Here is a 22512-nt window from a genome sequence, read left to right as displayed (position 1 = left end):
GTGAAGATATTTGATACTGTGTATAACGTACAGCGCTACGGATGTTGCACATTTGCCTTGTGCACGTAAACACTTGGGAGATAAATCAAGATTTGAAACCGATTTTTTTTTTTTTTTGACGTAATATTTATTGCTTGTAGAAATTTTCCGGCGTGCGTTTAGGATACGCGGCACGTGCATTGTAGTTGATTTGATCGAGTTTGATCAGCTTAATTGACTGTAGAATCATCCACAATGTTGCGTTAAAGGATTCTGACAGATTGTCGGAAGATCCTGCATGAGGCAGGTGTGCACGGTTTCACCATGCTGTTAAGGTGTTAAGGTGGGAAAGTTGGCAGTGAAGGGTATATACACTCGACATGGAAGTACTCGAAGGGTATAAGCAGTTTGAACGTTCGGATTAGTGTATAATACATCACATGCCTCTTGAGTACAATTGAGTGCAAAGCCAAGAAACATTCTCTTGATTTGTTATTTGCCACGAATTTGAGCTATATAGGACGTTATTGTAGCACTGACCATTGGGTTCTGTGAGTCAGAGGTTTTTTAGATCAGTTTTTCTATGTGCATATTTATTTATTTATTTATTTATAAATTGTGAGGGCATGATTAAAAACAAATACTTTGATCAAATTGGTGCAGGCAGGTCCTCTCAGCACCTCTGCTTGATCTTACCTTTAGAGTTTAGCTGTAGAAACATTATTCAACTTTAGAGTTTTGGGCATTACCAGTACAGAAGCACTAGGCTTATTTGGAGTTTATGTTGTTTTGGTAGCCCTATACATTCAAATAGAAGACTCTGGGGTTTAAATTTAGCCTCCTTTCCACCACACACACGCACACCCACAGTTTTCTGGCATCAGCCCACGCACGGGTCGTTGCATCAGCTAGCTCAGTTCAATTTGCCTGGCCACTAAACATTTAAACTAAACCAATTCCTAGCGCAAATAAATAAATAAATAAATAAATAAATAAATAGGAGTAGCCAAAGTGTTTCCTTTGGGAAAAATTTGAATCCACCATAGATTTTTATCCAGCATACCGGACAGTTCTGTTTCAGACAGTGCACGGTTCCATTAATTCCAAATCACCTATTGATAGGATGTAGAATACGAATACGTAATGCGATCTCATGAATATGTATTCAATTATTTAGCTTGGAAATAAATTATATATGCACAGTATTAGTTATAGTAATAAATAATACAAATTAGTTATGAATAGGACAGTAAAATTACACATAACCTAGAAATGCATCTCTGTATCAGTGAATGTTCTGTAAATAAATTTACTCTGACTGCATTCAGCTTGACGGAAATACGTACACACAGTGCGCCCAGTGAGAGAGAAAAAAGTTTGCCTCCATAATTCTTTGAAGGGTTTTCCACTTCTTCTGGGCGGCTCTTAATAGCGGTACAGTGCATGATAAACCAGCCACACTGCTTCTATTTTCTGTTTTGCTCTAGTCTCCTTGTAGCCCAAGGTGATCATTTTTCACACCCCAGGAAGGTTTATTCTAAATCTACTATACATGTGCTCTCTCAGATGACTTTTACACTTTGGTGCTGAGTATTTTTGATGCGACACGAAACTGTCTTGATGGCTCTCGCTAGAGTATCTCAGATGTGTACCTGAAGAGGAGACGAGCAGAATGACAGATTCGTTTTCGAGCTATTCCTGCTTGTATGTGTGTGGTGGACACTCCGCGTCTCTCCGTTCACACACGATAAAAAGACAAGCTGCTGAGTGGAGATATGGAGAAATGTGGCTGTGATTAGGAGAGATGTCCAGGTAAAGGCGTAGGGCCAGTGATGAAATCCTACATTATGCGAGCAGTGTGTGTCTTTGTACCACGTGATTCAGTGCTCCCCAGGGCTTCTGACCTTTTCCAGCTGTATGTGTTGAATTTAGTGTCTTTTGCATTGATTAAAAACGGAGTCTGACGTCACCGCCTTGGCATGATCCCTGCCATGGGTTTTGGTCCTGAAGGTTTTGGAACCATCTGTGCTGAAGGACAAAATGTCTTCTTCCATCCATCATATTCATTATTGTGGAATCAAGGTTTAATATGTACCTTCCTTTGGATTAAGATCGGCGTTTGCATGCATCAACGGACCTTTTTGAGCTGTTAATCGATGCTGGAAAATGTAGCTGTTCTGTATTTTCAGCAATTAACTTGTTACAGGATGTTCCACAGAGATATTCAATTATTTTAGCTCTTTCGTGAAAAAAAAAAAACAACAACAAAAAAAACAGGGCTACATTCGGTCTTGTAAAATGCAGGGTATTTTCTGCATTTGATTGCGTGCTGCTTTATTTAGCCATAAAGCTCGTTCGGTTTATTTTCTCATGTTGCAAAGGATTAATGTGCCAGATATTAGATACTGTGTGTGGTCAGATCTGGGCCTGTGTTGACAGATTAACTGGCCACACAAGGGGGTGGCCAATGTCATTTCTACAGATCTAATATCTTACGGTTTCCCGTCATAAACAATCATTCCTGAACACAATACAGAAACCACACGTCTATGAATCTGAAATAAATAATCAATTCTGTAAAACTGTTACTCTACAAATACAGGAGAATCATCGCTCGCACATTCAGACCGTCCTGTACGTCTTGCTTTATAGGTTTACCGACTACCGTTTGAACATTATGACTACCATATCATTTCATGTTTGATGTTTTTCCTCAACGAGTCAGAGAACCTATCATATCAGCACCTTCAGATACGGAAGCCATTACTGTATTGAGACGTTTCGGTCAAAAAGCGAATTCAGAACATAACTTGTATTTGCATTCACAGTTCATTATTCCAGTCTGTGGAGTGTACATACAAAACCTTGGTTACTATCACCACTGCAGATGTACTAATCTGCACATGGATTTACAGTTCATAAAAATGTTGTCAGGAGGCATATTGGTGTAGTGTGTAGCGTTGCTGCCTCACAGCTCCAGGGTTCCAGGTTTGATCCTGAGCTCAGGTTACTGTCGGTGTTAAATTTTGCATTTTTTTCCTATGTCTGCGAGGGTTTACTCTGGGTTCTCCATTTTCCTCCTACCTCCAAAGACATGCTGGTAGGTGGATTGGCTAGATTAAATTGCGCATACTTAAGAATGAGCATATGAATATGTGTGCACATGAAGCCCTGTGATGGATTGGCATGTTATCCACGGTGTGTTCCCTCCTCACACCCAGCGTTTCCTGGATGCTGACCAGGATAAAGCCCTAACTGAAGTTAAATAAATTAAAAAAACAAACAAAACAAAATGATCTCATGGTCATTTCATAGCTCTATATCCATACCCTGGGTCTAATATTGACATGCTGCTCAGTATCTTTCATTCGTCCGGAGATTGTCCTGGCAACACTGGGTGTGAGGGAAGAATCCATGTACGCACACGTTCGCACACAGGAGCAATTTAGCATAGCCAGTCCACCTACTGACCTGTTTTTGGGAGGTGGGAAGAAAATTGGAGAACCTGGAGGAAACCCATGCAAACATGAGGATGACATGAGAAACTCCACACAGACAGTAACCCAAGCGCAGGATCGAATCCGAAACCCGGGACAACGTCGCTACACACCGCACCACTATCTCAACGTTCTAAATATCTTGATTAACTGAACCAGGTGTGTTTGGTTACAGCTGGAGCTAAGCACTTCAGGACACCTGGTATATAGCGTATTTTACTTCCGAACTTAGTTTTGTGCACATTGCGTAACATAGTAAGTTATGAATCTATTTGCTCAATACCTTCAGATGAAAGTACAGGTACAGTCGTATTCCCGTATCAAACATTGTTCCTCGCATGCAGATTTGGATCACTCTGTTCGACACAAACTGTTCCTAATAGAAAAAAAATCAAGTTTTTTTCCATTCTTCCCCTGCCTTGTGTCTGGCACGTCCATTTATCAGTGTCGATAGAGGTCGCTCAGCTGTGCTTGTGAGCCATTTTTCTTATTTCATGAGGCTGTTTTAAAGCAATATGCATGGAAAGTAAGCCTGGGAAAATCCAATTTGTAATATTGTTGGGCTGGTGAACCTCTGCGGTCTTATTTTCTCTACACCGTTTCAAGACTGCTGTGTCTATATTAAAATTTTTTTTTTTTTACAATATGGCTTTTGCTGTGTCATTCACAGAGTGGAGATTAAAATCTCCCCATCGGCATGACTGAACATATTAGTGTAATGGCATTTTATGCATTGTATAATTTCCGTCTTTATGTCAAATCTGAAAGGATGGTCTCGGTTTAAGAGCTTGGAGGATCTTATCAGCAATTAAGTAAGATGACTGATATGAGCTGGTGGGTGATGGCGTGCGGTTTGGCTACAGTAATGGGAATGCACCGTTATTGATTTAATATGGTAAGAGATATTGCCGTAGTATATTTTAATCGTGTTAAATGATATCCTCAATTAAATAACCATAAGAAGAAGAAAAAAATTCTAAATAATAACCTAAATAGAGCTCTTGAAATTACTTATTGAGAGCAATCCCTTAAAAAATACAACTAACCCCTCATATATACCTACCTAACGATGTAATAACAAATATATGATTCCTGTATATAGCATTACTTTGTTGGTCTTTGGATTTCTTTCCCCCCACCCAGGGCAGAGTGTTTTTATTCACAACATGTGGGAAGACTACAGTAAACAGAGATGGCAGTGATTTATCTCGTTAATCTGTCAGACACAGCAGCCTGACCAGAGGTGTGCACTGGATGGTGGAAAATATGAGTTATTTACAGAGTAGGAAATCAGACCAATTCATTGTTTTCCTGGAATGATCTCTAGTCATGTACATTTAATGACAACCCTTAAAAGACACAGTCAATCCAGATTATCAGGAAGCAAAAAAGGCAGTTTAAGGCTGAAATTAGACGTACATATGGTTCTTGTTGGAAACATATTAAGCGCAAAGAATATGCTTAACCACATGTGATCAGGTAATGGTAGTATTTTCACGTCTCGGATAGGATCACTTCACAGTTGTAGGTCATACTGTTATGTGGCAAAGCAAGCTAAAAACCTCTAATGTGATACCACCTCTTATCACCTTGCCTGACATTTATGAGCACGGTCATTCTGAGATGTAGCATTTATATCTTACAGGGAGGTCTTGTAAGTTATGCCCAGAAGTAATACACACCGCCATTTGTCCAATTCAGTTTTTCTGTTTAAGCTTCTGCTGTTTTGAGCATGTGCATACCGTGTATGTGAAAATAGCAAGCTTGAGGCAGATTTAGTATATTCACCTTTTCTCAAGTTCATGTCAGTGACAGGGGCTGGGTGGTGACTTGCGAGCTTGCTTGGTACAGCAACACATCAGACGCTCTCAGGTTACGGCCTCTCGAGGCATGCGCGCACCTGCTCATGTCCTTAAAGACATACCCTGAGGTGGGAGGGAGGGGGGGGGGGTGTCTTGAGGAGACCAGGGTCTCTCAGTCACACCTGCTTTTTAAACCCACAGGCATGACACTGGGAATGTGACAAGAGCTAGGGCTGACTACCAGCATGATAGCTTGGAGTGGCATAGAGTCTCAATGGCTGTGGATCTAAGGGAATTAAAGGCAGCAGGCTGGGGTCACCCTTAGGATGGTCCTCCCCCCTTCTCTGGCACCTTATACACACCCCTCCCCATGACCCTATACATAGACTGTGATGCTGACTCTCAGCTCTCTAGCAGATGGCTCTGCTGCCATCCCCTGGATCACTTTGCCGCAGATTCACCAGATTCCTTGGCACAAGTTCCATTTAAGCAAGAAGATAGTGGGCTGGAGGTCCTTTCTAGATGTGGACCACTATAGCAATGGTTTTATAATGACAGATTTGCTTTTACTAAGACATGCAGTGTCCTGTGTTTATTATTATAAATATTACATTACAACATTATATTATATTGCGTAAACATAGCCATGTTGTATGTAACTAAGCTGAGAGTCTTGAGGTACAGTAATTCCACTATATTAGTATTTTAATCTTTTTATTTTCCCAACCATAGATCCTGGTTTTTAAAGAGCTAGCAGGCGTTTGTCATGAATGAATTTAATTTAAAAAAAAGGCTGGATTCAATTTGGATGTTTAAATGGTTCTAGATTTTCTTTTCTACAGTGAAAACCAACTGATTTTCGGGAGCTACATAGAACCTTCCCCCATTTATCGAGGGACAAACTGAGGAACACTTTTGTGTATGAGATAGAGCACTTTTGTGTATTTGCTAAGAGTGTACGCTTGGTCAAATCCCAAGACTATGAAGAGAGAGAACTGGAGACATTGAGTGATTTGGCCGGGGGATTTCCACTAAGGCTAAAATCTATGGAAGTTTAATAGTGCCGAATGCCCTCAAGGCAAAATGGCAAGTTCAATTACATAAATTGAATGAAAACATAACGCGAGAACAATACTTGAATTTTTCTGCCCAGCAATTTGACACAAATTGAACACCCCCCCCCCCCCCCCAAAAAAAAAAAAAAAAAAAAAAAAAACACAGATCAGTGCTTGAATTAGTTTCCTCTGCAATTCATTGTGTTTGTATATTTTGATTGAAACAAAATTCCAGCATTCAAAATTCAATGCACACATATTCACCTTCCTAAAATACGGTTCCAAAATATTCCGGTGTTAAAACACCATCTTCATTATTCGTTAGGTAATACTTCAACACATTCTCTTTCAACCTCACAAATTCAGGTCTTAAAATTCAAGTCTTCACATCCGGGTCTCACAGGAAGAGCAATGGATTGCCGATACTATTGTAACATGTTACTCTGGGCCGCCCCCTAGTGGTGAGATTGTGAAGACACGCCACAAGAGAAGATGAACCTAGTGGACTGATATAAAGTTGGCTTGACGTTCGACGTTTGGTATTCACAGATAAGCAAATTAAGGGACTGTCTCTAAAGTTACATACTGGTATACATGTTTCTAACTTCAGTAGCATTTGAAGGGAATGATTTGGTCATAAAACCAATAAAGTGTTCATCTAGGTGTCAGCTATAACGCATACCTTTTTAATCAAAAATCTAAAAGGTGTGCGTCGTACCTGACGCCTACAGGAACACTTTCCAGTTGGTTGTGTGACTGTTAGCCATTCTCTTCAAATGCTATTGAGCTTTAAACTATGGTATATTTTGGGTATATGTCCATACGGTATAAAAACATCACAGTGTTTAGATATGATTTGACAGTTAATTTAATTAAAAATCAAAAATATAAAAGGTGTGCGTTATAGCTGACACCCAGATGAACACTGTACGGTTGGTTTTATGACTGTCAGTCATTAACCTTCAAATGCTATTGAAGTTAGAATCATGTATACCAATGTCGTATGTAACTTTTGAGACGGTCCCTTGATTTGCATATCTGCGAATATCGAACGGCCAACGTCACACCGACTTTTAATCCAGGTTCATCTTCTCTTGTGGCGTGTCTGCACAATCTCACCACTAGGGGGCGGCCCAGAGTAACATGTTACAATAGTATCGCAATCCATTGCTCTTCCTGTGAGACCCGGATGTGAAGACTTGAATTTTAAGACCTGAATTTGAGAGGTTGAAAGAGAATGTGTTGAAGTATTACCTGACGAATAATGAAGATGGCGTTTTAACACCGGAATATTTTGGAACCGTATTTTAGGAAGGTGAATATGTGTGCATTGAATTTTGAATGCTGGAATTTTGTTTCAATCAAAATATACAAACACAATGAATTGTAGAGGAAACTAATTCAAGCACTGATATTGCTGTGTTTGTTTGTTTGTTTGTTTGTTTGTTTGTTTGTTTGTTTGTTTGTTTGTTTGTTTGCTTGCTTGCTTGTTTGTTTGTTTGTTTGCTTGTTTGTTTGTGTTCAATTTGTGTCAAACTGCTGGGCAGAAAAATTCAAGTATTGTTCTTGTGTTATGTTTTCATTCAATTTATGTAATTGAACTTGCCATTTTGCCTTGAGGGCATTCGGCACTATTAAACTTCCATATAAAAATCAGTGCAGAGATAACAGTATGAAGGCTAACAAAGGTTTTTAGAAATGCTTTAAAAGTGTACAATTTTTCACACACTTACTTTTATTTAAATCCCGTGAACCACTTGTTTCACTGTGGATTAGTTCTGTGGGATTTATTTCATATTCTGCTGAGTATGGAAAATGATGCATGTATAAATGATGGTTTTTAATTTCCCATTCCCCGAAGGGATCGGAAAAGCTGCGTAAACATAATTCATTCTCCGTGCTCTACAGTAGGAATAAGCTAATTGAGGTTTTCAGCATCATTGACCGTACATTACGCATGGCATGCGTCTCTTGAGTTCAGAGGTTTTTGATCAAACACCCAAAGATCAGCAGAGCTATTTATTAGCGCTTTTAAACCGGGTCCTGCTATGCTGTAGTGATAATCACTGGATTAACCAGGCATAAAATTAGCCAGAGAATGGCTGCAGTCCAATGCACAAATGTGATTAGTGTGGGAAAAACAGTTCACACATTGGTCTTTATGTATGTTTCGAAGAGTATGAATGTTTTTTTCTCTTAATATTTGACCCATGCATCTCTTGGTATATGAACACCTGTACAGCTGTTTGTCATGCAAGTATTCAAACAGTAAATCATGTGGTAGGAGCACAATGCATCCAATCAGCAGGTCAAGTGCCCAGGTTTGGTAATCCTGTACCCACTGAAGCCTTATATTCCTGCTCTTGGCTGATCGGAGTCTTCTGCTGTTTTAGCCCGTTTGCCTCAAGGTTCGGGGTGTTGCGCATTCTGGGTTGCTTTTCTGCTCATCATGGTTGTAAAGAGCGATTATTTGAGTAACTGCAGCTTTCCTTCCTGTCCTCTTCCTGCCTCCTTTGACTTTTCTTCTCAACAAGGCATTTCTGCCCACAGAGCTGCCGCTCATTGGATGATTTTTGTTTTTCCACACCATTCTCTGCAGACTCCAGAGTCTGCTGTGCCCCAGAATCCCTCGAGATTAGTATTTTTCTATAATACTCAAAACAGCCTGTCTGGCACCAACAACCGTGCCACAGCCGAAGTCACTGAGAGGCCATTTCCCCACATTTTGATGTTTGATGTGAGCATTAACTGCTGCTCTTGACAGAATTAAGCTCTTGGATTGCACTGATGCCACTCGATTGGCTGATTGGATGATTGCATGAGTGAGCAGGTGTACAGGTGTTCCTATCCAGTGCAGCACTAATAATTATTAAACTAAAACGTTTCATCATTGCAAAAAGTCACAGAAGAGCTTCGTGGCTTTAAATATTCATGTCACCTCTCGGACCTTCTTGCTTGTCCTTATATCATGTTGATGGCCAAGGTGTATCTCATTTTTGGGGTTGAACTTTGAATGGTAACCTTTCTGAGGCAAGGTATGGTTATTACTCTTATAGTACAGAGCCATGGCAACCATCAGCTTGGATTAATGTGCTCAATGTGCTTGCATTACCAAATCAATAACCCTCTCTTGAGTGAAATTGTGCCATCGGCTGTAGTGATGGAGTCACCGTCTGCTACGATCCCACAGATGATTCCTCTTCCTCAGTGAAAACACTCGAGGGAATCTTGACTAGACACTGCGAGCTTCAGCAGCGTTGTAGCTGTGATATTTACTTTTTATTGTATAGCTCTTATTTGCTTCAGCAACAAGAAGGTATGTGACTGAATCCAGGACTCGGGGGCCATTAAGCCAGTACAACTCTTTTAAAAATATACTATAGTTTTAAAATCATTTGAATGATTGAATCTATGAAAAATTGCATTCCGCTATTCAAAATCTCAGCCAATAATATCGCATTTTTTACAGTGTTTGCATTTGACTCTTTTTGCAGGGTTGAAAGTGACAGGGTTGAGTTATTTCGTTCCTCCCGAACACACACATCGACTTAAAATATGTTAATTAATTAATTTGCGTAATTATCATTTTAGATAATATTTTATTATCTGTAATTTGGGTAACACAGTTGTACATTCGGAGTAACCTCGTCAGTCCGTAACACTATCACTGAAAAGATCTTCAGGAGAAATCTTCAGGAAATTCAGATGAGACAACTTCCTGTTGAACATGTGACTTGTGGAATATTCCAAATCATTTTGTTGGGGTGAATGTATTCAGGTCATAGGGTTGAGTGAACACTGGGCAAAACTAAAAAAAATTATATATATATATTTACAACTTATAATGGATGAGACATGCAAACAAGATATTTGCTGAATATTAAAAAAAAAAAAAAGTATAGTTACCGTTGCAGGTTTTATTAAAGGTTTAAATGATTGATCAGAGACATGCACATAAGATGTTTAAAAAGTTCTTTTACCTTTACTCTACATGCACGTTTGTAAATGGAACATCGTTAGGACACACACGGCACCCGATCGTGGAGCATCTGTTCCTTTGTGTCCTCCTGATGTCTGTAGTGCACACATAAAGAGACATCTCAATTAATAATGATTGAATTTAATTAATAATATTTTAATAAATAAAAGGCCCTGGTATATTGCTGTAATCACTGTTGTTAATGTGGAGATTGTATTGTGGGGATTTTCAGCCTCTTGATTGTATGTACTGTATGTTGTTGTGTTGTATTTACAGTGCAGCCAGTGTCAATGCTGGATAAATACAATAGCTCCTTCTTTGATAGTTTGTACGTATATTTCTTTAGCAATGAAATGCCTTCCATATTATCTAGTATTTTGGCTCAAAGCTAGGTTGAGTCGAGCTCGATTTTCGGCTTAAAGTTTAAACCGGACGTTTGATTATTTGTATCTTATTGCCTTTTATTGTTAAAGATATTAAACCTGTACACTATAATTTGGTAAATGCCACTTTTATCATATAAAACCTGTTTTGTTATGTTCTATTAGGATATTGTTGCTGTTACATGTTCCGCTGTCACTGGTGTTTTTGAAAAGTTGATCAACGTGCCCCTTCCCCTCTCAGCGTCTCTGCACAGTCCTGCTACAGAGATTTGTCAGACTGTTCTTTCTTTTTTTTTTTTTTTTATTATTTTGTGTTTTAAACGAGGTAGAATACCGAACTCTGCAGTCTGTGACCCTCTGGCACTGGAGTCTGACACCCCTAACTAATTACGTTTTCAAAGTTTTGCCTTTCAGATTGTTTAGGCTAACCAGTTCCTCCACCTGTGTTCCTCCTTGGCAGGATGATGAAGTGGTGCTCCAGTGTGTCGCTGCTATTCAGAAGGAGAATCGTAAATTCTGCCTGTCTGCAGAGGGACTCGGAAATCGACTGTGTTACCTCGAGCCCACCTCAGAAGCTAAGGTATGATTGGCGAGATTCAGACGGTTTGTTCAATTAATCTGAACGATGACGAAGCGTACCGATCACCAGATGCGAGACTCTTTGGTATCTCCTCTGAAAGAGTGAATTCGGAGAATGATGTTTTAGTGAATAATGACATGAATAAATCTCTCCTTCAGAATGCAGATTTCACATTTACTTTTTATATTCCGATTAAAATGAATACAAATCTTAAAACCCTCATTATGAAACCGTGACATTTTTCTTGTAGCGCGACTGGATTAAGGGCAGTTTTGTCAACCTGTTCAGAAATACCAGTGTTTTCTTCCTGATATATATCGGGGTAACGGGAAGAAATGTGTGTGGTGGAGAACCATGGCAACACCAACACATCTGAACCTTTTTTTTTTTTTGCGCATCTATAAACGTGAGAACAGAAGATAGCAGTTCATTTGCATAGCTATATATAAATACACTATCTTTAGCTTTTTATAAAAAGAAGTCATTTTACTGTACTCGGCGTTCGAAAAAATATATAGTCGTGTAATCGTATTTAGAACTGTGGCCTACGTGTAAATGTGCTCGATGGCCCTAGATTATTCTAACGCCGAAGCCAAAAAAAGCCTAAAAGAATTGTTTATACTGCATGACCCACATGAATTAGGTAAGGTACACCTGTAGATGATCTGCTCAGGTGGTCACATGCCCCAGTGCAAATGATTGGTCAAATTGGCTGGAATTAGTGCTTCTCTTAGTAAATATAATCTCATAAAGTCTAGTTTATTATTCAGTTATTCATTTTTAAAACATTAGTCAGTAACGATTCAGTCCATACAGTGAAACTAATCGGAAATGTGTTGAGAGATGTATTTATAACATGTATATATTCTGGGAACAGTTCAATTCAGTTTTATTTGTGTAGCACTTTTAACAATGGGCATTGTCGCAGAAGAATATGGTTGTACATCAGCACTATACTAGCAAAAATGAAATAAAAACTGTGAAAAGGATTTGTTAAAGGATTTCTAGTGTACATGATAATCATCTTGGCGATTATTCTAAAATAGAGATGTCTAATAGAGTCTTTTGTGCTGTTGAATCTAATTTGAATTTCATATTCAGCTACCTGTAGTATACGAGTTAAATACTATGACCTCATACCTCTCTGTGTATCGCTCTCTCCGCAGTATGTTCCTCCTGACCTGTGCATCTGTAACTTTGTGCTGGAGCAGTCTCTGTCTGTGCGAGCCCTGCAGGAGATGCTGGCTAACACAGGCCCAAATGGGGAAGGTGTAAGTAGCCATATGTCACCTCGGTCACTGTTCTAGCCATATGTGTAGAAATGCTGACAAGTTTATTATGTAACGTAGTTCATGTAGTACTGCCAGAGTGCCGTGACCAGTGACGTAGCCAGGAAATTCACTTCAGTCAGGGATGAGGTATTATAGTGAATAAAATCACTGTGATTTTGTACAATTAAAATGAGAGATGCAGCACGCTCAGGCGTTTTGGGTGGAGGTCAGTGGAAGCTGTGATGGCGCAAATTAGTTTTTTTTTTTTTTAATCCTTTACGGACTAATTTACTGTCTTTTGATATTAATAACATTGCTAGATATCAAGATATTTATGACAGTTCCACTGAAAAATATCGTATATAAAATAACATGCTAGGAAATGGGGGGAAATGACATCTTTAAAAAATATAAATAAATAAATAAATAAATAAATAAAGACAGATCTACCCTTTTTCTCCTCTTGCAGTAAACCTCCAGAACATCGCCAGCTATTGCTCAAGTCCCCTATACTCGGAGTGTTGCTAGCTGGCTAGTAGCTTTCACAGAGAAATGGGAAAACGCGTGATGCCGATTGGTTAATTCTTTGGTTTCTCACTATATTCGAACCTGTAATCCGTCTCTCTAGCTGTGCCTCTGCCTGCACCTTTTAGAAACTAATTCTGCTCAATTATTCCGTATTATGATGATTGACTCTGCAGTCAAGTCAAAGTTTTTCATATCCGTTATAATATCATTGATCCCAGCTCACTCAAACAGTCTCTATTACTGTTCTATATTTCATTTAAGGATAGTGTATACAGTCCACTCGGAAAGTATCGGAACAGCGAGGCCAATTCTTCAGCTTTTGCTGTCGAATTCTTTTGTTTTTGTTCATAGCAGGTACAGGAATTTTAAATGATTAAAGCAGCTTTACGTGCTGTCATCTGGCAGCACCCTACTCGTGTGATTTACATGCTGTAGTTGCATTAAAAAGATCACACCGATATCCTTTCAGCTGTAGTGCTGCTCACTTGTTTATGGCTACGGGTAAGTAATTATTCTTCATGATATATATTTCGCGCTGTCCACCCGTAAGTCTCCACAAACACTCTTCATTACTACTAATGTCCATGTTGATATCCGTTTGCAATGATGTTTAATTCTGAGCAAGGCTATAAGAATGTATAAGCTACTAAGTTATAGGAGTTACCATATTACAAGTTCTATACAAGGTCTTGTATAGTTTTCCATACACCATACATTCCCACATGATCATCACCAGTTCCTCTCACTAACACCGCAAGTAAGGTCCTTACTATCATAAGGAACCCACTGCTGGTTATGATGGTATTGCACCTCACTCATTAGCTTATCTAAATCAAATCCCATGAACTACCAGAATGGCTTGATATGCAGTTCTACTGACTTTGTGCTTTTGCAGCAAATTCATGAAATCTGTTTTTATTAAATCAAAAAATAAAATTGTAAACATTTTTTATAAAATGTATCTGTTTTTCTTCAATGCTTCAAATACTGTTTCAGCAGTTCCCGACATATGGTCTATATATACCAATATCAATATATTGAGGTTTTTTTTTTTTTTTTTTTTTTTTTTTTTTTTTTTTTTTTTTTTTTTTAAATAGAGGATTTTGGTCAGCAGTCTCACTCAGTAACCTTCGATACTGAGGTTTTAAGCCACAAACCCTGACGATACTGAAAAGATAGTTATCTATCTTTATATATCTCTATATACTGACGGAAATCTGACATTTAGGCTGATAATCTGCCGATGAGTGATAAATTAAAGGAAAAACCAACATAAGATCTTGTTCTGTCTCGATCCATTAAGTACGGTTTTGGGCTGCCGTGAACCACCGGAATAGCTTCAGTGTATCTTGGCATAGATTATACGACTGTACTATATCTGCAGCTATAAGAGGGATGAACACCTCTTATAGCTGTTTAATTGGGTCGAAACCTAGTGACTGTGAAGGCCATAGCGGACGATTTCCATGATTTTCACAGTCATCAAACTGTTGTTTAATTGATAAAACACGAGATACCAGAATACCAGTGGAGAGGTGATCTAGCAAGTGGACAGGGAGGGGAAAAACTCACAGATCATACTGTATAGACACAATAGTACTCCGAACGCTTCGTGTAATACAAGCATTATACAGTGTTGAATGCTGTCGTAGTCCTAGGGCCAATAGGTATGATGACCATGGTACTATGAGGGACTGGAACCATAAAGTTTAAGTGTGGGAAGCCTGGATTAGTGATCTAAATTAGCTTCACAATGCGTGCTCAAACTCACAACAAACATTTTGCTCAGAACACTAGGTCTCACATAATGCCCTTTAAACAACACAACACAAATACTGATCGCAGTGGGGGGGAGACTTTCTTAGCTTGCCTAATTATATAAATTAGACAGTCATGGAATTTATAATCTCCTAGTAAGAGCACAATTTGCTCTGCTTGTCTGTGGCAGTTTGCGGTCCGTTTTAAAAATCCAGAAACCAACATTTTGTAGTATTTTGACCTGCTCTATGACTTTTTTACGTTCTATATGATTGTTATTTAATTGTATTTTTATTAAAAGAAAAAAAAAAGCTGCAGACGTGCCTGATCCACATACACTGTGAAGTCCCAGAACTCAGAACTCAGGCTGTCCAAATCTGAGAGGTGCCAGACCCGGTTTCATCATGATCTGGCACAAATGAAGTGCTGCATCAAACCATTCAGTGAGCCATCAAGCCCTGTGGATGGGGGCAGAATCATCCTGGAAGAGACCACTCCAATCCGGATAGAAGTGTTCCATCATAGGATAAAGCTCATCACTCAGAGGAACTTTGTATTGATTTGCAGTGACTCTTCCTTGAGGGGGCCAAACCATTGGCAACAAAATGCCCCTACAGCATAATATAACGACCAGGTTTTCCTTTAACGTGTCACTTGTCTGGTGTGTTCATGCTGAACCTTAATAGAGATTTTCTCTCGGTCTTAACATATGTTAATATTGGTATAATTGGTGCCATAACAGACATTTTATGTCTGTGACTGTTGAAATGCTCTTTTGACTACAACATCACAAATCCAGTCTTAGCTTTGATGATCAATTTGGTATATGCATTATTACTTTTATTAACTGTGCATCTGTATTTTTTGTTCAACATGGCTAGAATCCTGATCATGAGCGATGGGTATGTTATGTCTACATATTTCCCCATATTTCGAAAATATGCACGAAGGCGAATAATAATAATAATAATAATAATAAAGAAATCCAAAATCAACTAACCTTCATGTGGTCCAGAACTGTCTCACCAAATAGCACCCTGTAAATCAGCAGCAGTTAATACTTCAATAGATTTTTTGTTTGTAGTATTTGGTGGAATCACAAGTAGTTATTGAGACACTAACCAAACTAATAAGTGACCAATCGGATTCGTTTCAGAGCACGAACACTCTCTTTTCACAGAAAAACAGACCATCGGGGCACCTCTGTACTGGTTGGAAAGGGCAGTTACAAAAAATTGGACACAAGTGCAATTGGCTAAAGCGAATTTTCCTGTAATGAAAGTCTATCAGTGAGAAATCAATGTGCAGAAGTAGGAAATTTTTCCAAAAAAGTGAAATGCGTTTGCTGCAGCGTATTCGGCACAAAGTAATCCGGAGAGTACCTGCACTACCCATCACCGTGGCCCTCAGGGGTTTACATGCTCTACATGATAACCAAGTTATTCTGAAACGAGAGTGTTGAGTTTCTTCTTCAGCTATTTTGTCTCAGTTCTGTGCAGCTCATTTGCTAACATTTCTATTTATAACACCACAAAACGTATTCGATTACCACAGCACAAACCTTTAAAAAAACAACAACCCCAAAACAACAATAACAAATAACTTCAAATAACAAATAATACAACACCGGCACTACGGCGTAGTTCACACTTGACTCATGATTTGCTGAGGACTACTGAAATAATATAAATAATATTATTCTATTCTATTATTAGAAGTAATAGAATGTCATTGATATTATTTATATTATATTATCGGAAATAATATCGCTGTTAATAAGCTGCAAGACTTGTATTGAAATGTCCGAAACTAGACGTCGTTGGGTTTTAATGTCTTCCTTCTCACAGCTGAAATGTGAACCAGTCAAATTTCACCGGTACCAAAGAAGAGGAAATGTTCTGGAATGTTGATTCCAGAGTGAAAATGTCTCAACACAAACCCACAAAAAAAAAATTCTGCTTTTTTATAAACTATTTATTTATTTATTTATTTAAATAAACTATTTGGCCGACATGACTTCTCCATCTCCAACTCTCCATCTATTTTTACATGCTTTTTTTTTTTTTTTTTTTTTTTGGTGTTCCCCTTATACGACCTTTTCATAACAGACGATCACGTGCCGTTAAAGCTACACCGACGATCATATTAGTTTTTCTTGTTTTTTCTTTTATTTTTCACCCTTACAGAAAAGTCATACAGACCTCACATGTGAATAACTTTACAAAAATCTGGTTCTTATTTCACGCCGTTCCTCTTTGTTTTGCCTCAAGATTTTTGTCACATTTTTTTATTTTCACATCGTTCGTTTATTTTCTCATGTGACCCCCCCCCCCCCCCCCCTCGTGATTCAGTTTTTTTTTTGTATGTGATTATTTCCACATTTATTTTAACGTGATATTTTTTTTTAACGTTTCATTTATGTCATTTTACATGATGCACACGATTCATTTCACACGATTTGACGCATAACTAATTTATTTTCACGCTTTTACACATGATTCATCAATTTTTTCCCACGATTCATTTATTGAGTAATCTGATATTTTGCATGATTTTTTTTTTTTATTGCAACCTTATTTTTTCCCCACATGATTAATGAACCTGTGATTTTTTTTTTTTTTTTAAATTTTTTTTTTCTCCTTTTTAAAATTTTTTTTATCGTAAATACATTATCAAATATTTATCCTATATTCTACCAATTTCGGGGCGTAACATGTTGAAATACGTTTTCACATGTTTTTCACACATAATCCAGATCATGCTCGTACGATCACGGGCTAAAAGCAAATGATCACATGTGAAGCGTGTAAGATTTTCCTATAAGGGGTTTCCAGATGAAGTAAATTTTGCATCGTGTGGGCTTTTAATAGCAAGCTATCAAAGTGACCAGCAACCAAAGGTCACCGAGCCTCATGTGAAGTGTCAGCCAAAAAATATGTAGCACTGCCTCGAAATAACAGCTGGGAGTGTTAACTCGCTTTCTTTTTCTCCATTTCACTCTTAATCTACAAGAAGGTCTCAGTTCTGTCCGCTGATTAATACGTCTTGGGTCGCTTTCAGCAACGTTTTAGATTTCTAAATCATATTGCTTGTGGTGTTATTTTCCTGTTGTCAGTATACTGTGAAACGTTTTAATAAAGAAAAACCATTTTTCCCCTCATGCTTTCAGAAGTTTATAAAGCGGGTGAGTAGTTTTATAGCTTTTGTAATCTGCATTTTTGTTAAAGTAGTGTGGTATGAATTATTATTACGCTCTGGTCATCTTCTGTGAGGTGATTCTGAGATGAATGACTCTTTCTTCACATTTCCTCATCTACGGTACAACGAAATTTTTTCCTGTTCAATTAAACGGACAGGAAATGTTCTGAGTGGCCCAGCATGTGCTCGGTTCGGGGTTTTCCTGAAAATGGCTCATACTTTTAAACTGACAAAAGATTTCCTCTTCCCTTGTCCTACTTTTTCGAGAGTTCGGTTGCTTTGAAAATAGTAACATTTCTTTCCGTCAGGATTCACACGGCTTCGTCTCGCCAACACTCTCTCTCTCTCTCTCTCTGTCTCTCTCTCTGTCTCTCTCTCTCTCTCTGTCTCTCTCTCTCTCTCTCTCTCTCTCTCTCTGTCTCTCTCTGTCTCTCTCTCTCTCTCTCTCTCTGTCTCTGTCTCTCTCTCTGTCTCTCTCTCTCTCTCTCTCTCTCTCTCTCTCTCTCTGTCTCTGTCTCTCTCTCTGTCTCTCTCTGTCTCTCTCTGTCTCTCTCTCTCTCTCTCTGTCTCTCTCTCTCTCTCTCTGTCTCTCTCTCTCTCTCTCTCTCTCTCTCTCTCTGTCTCTCTCTCTGTCTCTCTCGCTCTCTGTCTCTCTCGCTCTCTGTCTCTCTCGCTCTCTGTCTCTCTCGCTCTCTGTCTCTCCCGCTCTCTGTCTCTGTCTCTCTCTCTGTCTCTCTCTCTCTCTGTCTCTCCCTCTCTCTCTCTCTGTCTGTCTCTCCCTCTCTCTCTCTCTCTATCTCTCTCCCTCCCTCTCTGTCTCTCTCTCTCTGTCTCTGTCTCTCTCTGTCTCTCTCTCTGTCTCTGTCTCTCTCTCTCTCTCTCTCTCTCTCTCTGTCTCCCTCCCTCTCTTTCTCTATCGCTCTCTCTATCCCCCCCTCTCTCTCTCTCTCCCTCTCTTTCTCTATCGCTGTCTCTGTCTCTCTCTGTCTCTCTCTCTTTGTCTCTGTCTCTCTCTCTCTCGCTCTCTCCCTCTCTCTCTCTGTCTCTCTCCCTCTCTTTCTCTATCGCTCTCTCTGTCTCTGTCGCTCTCTGTCTCTCTCTGTCTCTCCCTCTCTCTCTCTCTCTCTCTCTCTCTCTCTCTCTCTCTCTCTCTCTCTCTCTGTCTCTCTCTCTTTGTCTCTGTCTCTCTCTGTCTCTCTCTCTGTCTCTCTCTCTCTCTCGCACTATCTCTCTCTCTCTCTCTCTCTCTCTGTCTCTCTCCCTCTCTCTCTATCCCTCTCTCTTTCTCTCTCTCTCTCTCACTCTCTCTCTCTCTCTCTCTCTCTCTCTCCAGGCGGGACAGGGGGGTGGACACCGGACACTGCTGTATGGTCACGCCATCCTACTGAGGCATTCGTTCAGTGGAATGGTGAGAATGTGCTACACCGATTAAGGACACTGAAGGGAGGATTAGCCCCCTGTTGCAACCACACATCAAATCTTATCATCAGTGCGCGCTGTGTAGATGATACAAACAGGCTGAACAGAAGTGCATGAACAAAGGATGTGATTAGTCAGTAACCCCTTTTGTTTAAACCCATTTATTTGACTAGATTTGAATGCTATCGTTATTTCAGTGTACTCGACTTGTCTGTGCTTTAGAAATGCTAGTAAGTCTTCCTGTTATTTGAGTTGCAGATGTCCTTACGTGCGTTTCTGTCTTGACTATTCCCCTAACAGTATCTAGCCTGTCTAAAGACATCAAGGTCTCTGACAGACAAGCTGTCATTTGATGTAGGATTACAGGAGGACTCCTCAGGTATTTCAGATTCAAATACAGAATTGTGTTGAACAACTCAAGGCTTGTTTTGAGATCACAGCTCAACTGTCCTTTGTGACATTCCAACCAAATAAAGAAGCAGCTTCATTCATCAGTTCAGTGTCCTGCTCTCAGACACTTCAACACCGAGCCTTTACTATTTTTATGTATTGAGAATCTCAGATGTGTTTATTTGAGAAGGCCACTTCTGACGCGCTTATGTGATCTCTTGATATGTATCTACGGAAATGTCTTTCACTTGGCCAAGTTTGATTTAATCACGGTATACACCATCGATATTCTGATTGAATCAAAACCGTGAAATGATTAGGGGAAAGGAACTGTGGCTTTACTCCTTTTTGTTTGAGTATTTTCATCCGTTTTCCTTGTCAAAGGCGAGGCCTGTTGGTGGACCATCCATCCAGCCTCGAAACAGAGGTCCGAGGGTGAAAAGGTTCGCATTGGGGATGATCTGATTTTGGTCAGTGTGTCCTCAGAGAGATACCTGGTGAGAATCCATTTACACGACGAACAGTATTGAGCATTTTTTATGTGTTTTAATTGTACACCGGCTAGTAAGTTTGGAACAAGTGTCATTTATTTAAGACTTTTAATATGCTGATAGACTTCTACATCCATATTGCAGTACTTCTGGTACTTACAGTCCTTTTTAAAATTTATTTATTCATTTCTTTATTACAGTACATTTGATAACACTTTACGATAACATTCCCTGAATAATCATGCACTGATACCTGGATTAATACTTACTTAAATATGAACCGATGAGGAGTTAAGACGTGTGCTAGTCACGCGCTAACCTTAACTACGACGCAAGTCGAATTCGTGCGTGAATTACGACCACCTTAAGTACGTCGGTACATGTTTGTTAGTTAATGTATAAGAATGAGAATGGATATGAATGACTGCACATAGTTTTAAATTGTGTATATAATTTGCCACACGCAGCTGTGTACACAAACATCACCGGATTGCGGTGATATGAAGTTATTGGTGTTTATTACTGGTTTGATAAGGAGGATCAGTGTAAATTATGAAAGTAATCCAGAGCCATCCGGCGGTGTTAGTGTGCGCAGCTGCATGACACACACACACACACACACACACACACACAACATAAAATAATTAGACCTGTGTTTATGCAGCATCTGTCCATCTCCAATGGAAACATACAAGTGGATGCTTCTTTCATGCAAACACTGTGGAATGTGCAGCCTACCTGCTCGGGCAGCAACGTGGCAGTGGGTCAGTTTATTTCTTATATTAAAGAATGCCAGCAATCCCCCCCCACTATTCCCCCCTAATATTTCTACTGCTTTTCCTAGAAAGCAGTTCTGCTGTTGAACATTAGAAACACAACACTTTTTATTAAGACAAAATGTAATATATATTCTTTAGGATATTTACTGGGGGGGCATGTGCTACGCCTGTTCCATGGACATGATGAGAGCCTTACTATACCAGGAGCGGATCAGTCCACTGAGCAGCAGAGGTGCGACACTCTTCCTGAACTCTTAGGATTTAAATAGCATCCATTAATTGTATTTAATGTTGCACATTATGTATGAGTCACGAGTACGTACGATCATGCTCCTGTGTGAATAAGACTCGTCGTCCTCTGAGTGCGGTGTATTTCCGCAGGCTGGTGAATTATGAGACCGGGAAATCAGGGTCCAGGGCCAGGTCCCTGTGGAGGTTAGAGCCACTTCGGATCAGGTGACTGAACACTCACTCACACACACACACACACACACACCCTTCGTGACGACCTTCCCCTAACTCTTACGTTAATCTCAGTAACCAAAAGGAAACCTTTTGTCTCTTTTCATTTTTTTTTTTTTAATATAAAGCGGCAGTTTTCCTCATGCGGACCAGGGGCATGTCCCCGCAAGGTCAAAACTGTCAACTCCCCCAGTGATGGTTAAATGTTACATGTCCTGCACATGTAAAATTGAATCCATCTCTAAGCTGTCTCTTCCAATTATGCATGAATGAGTAGTTCAGTTAGCAAAGGACCAGGCGAATGTCTTCTGTCCAATAAATTTTGCAGTGATTCTGTAAGTCATGACTGGGTTAGGAACTTGATGTTATATCTATTTAAAAAGTTTACTAAATTTACACAGTCACTAAGAATGATTTTATCCAATGGATGGTGCAGCCGTTGTAGTTCCCTGAGTCGATCCTGAACTTGGGTTATCGTCTGTGTAGGGTTTTCCCTGTTTGGCCTACCCCCCAAAAAATGTTTTTCAACCTCATAAAAATGGTATTTTTCAAGCTAAAACACCACACCCCCACTATATCACCAATGTGTCAAAGTCTCCATGAAAATCTCTTGGTGTGTGTGTGTGCGCTCTCTGCCAGGTGAATGGCGTCTCTTCACATTTACAATTCAGATGAAGTTTTAATGGGTATTTTAACATAATTGCATGGCTATAGAGCGGTGCAGAAAGGAGTCCTAAAACCCAGAAAAGAGTTAGCATTTGAGCACTTCCGGTTCCAGCATCCCCAAGTCACTGGGCTTTTTTAAATGCCTGAAATAAGGTTTTCATGTTTTATTCTATGACATAAACTGCATCAGTGCATCAATGCACCGCACTTGTGATTTTTTTTTTTCTTTGATCTTTTATGCATCTTGAAAAAAACGGTTGCTAACATGTGGCTAA

The 22512-nt window shown here is 39.4% G+C and overlaps 1 protein-coding gene across 5 annotated transcripts in view; it reads left to right on the top strand.

The window, feature by feature from the left end:
* Positions 1–22512, top strand: part of ryr3 (ryanodine receptor 3) — a 98733-nt gene that overhangs the window by 1671 nt on the left and 74550 nt on the right. For 2 of the 5 annotated variants that reach the window (XM_017456153.3, XM_017456152.3), the window contains exons 2-10: positions 11156–11275; positions 12442–12546; positions 15714–15734; positions 19364–19438; positions 19750–19828; positions 20224–20336; positions 20995–21094; positions 21248–21341; positions 21491–21565. In XM_017456153.3, the coding sequence (XP_017311642.1) occupies positions 11156–11275; positions 12442–12546; positions 15714–15734; positions 19364–19438; positions 19750–19828; positions 20224–20336; positions 20995–21094; positions 21248–21341; positions 21491–21565 (782 nt within the window). Of the gene's footprint in view, positions 1–7505; positions 7649–11155; positions 11276–12441; positions 12547–15713; positions 15735–19363; positions 19439–19749; positions 19829–20223; positions 20337–20994; positions 21095–21247; positions 21342–21490; positions 21566–22512 lie in introns of those variants that run through there. The other 3 variants (XM_017456156.3, XM_017456154.3, XM_017456155.3) reach the window with 2 other exon arrangements.

The sequence above is a fragment of the Ictalurus punctatus genome, chromosome 25, assembly GCF_001660625.3.
Source record: "Ictalurus punctatus breed USDA103 chromosome 25, Coco_2.0, whole genome shotgun sequence".
In the NCBI taxonomy this organism is placed as follows: domain Eukaryota; kingdom Metazoa; phylum Chordata; class Actinopteri; order Siluriformes; family Ictaluridae; genus Ictalurus; species Ictalurus punctatus.
This window is presented reverse-complemented; position numbering and strand designations above follow the sequence as displayed.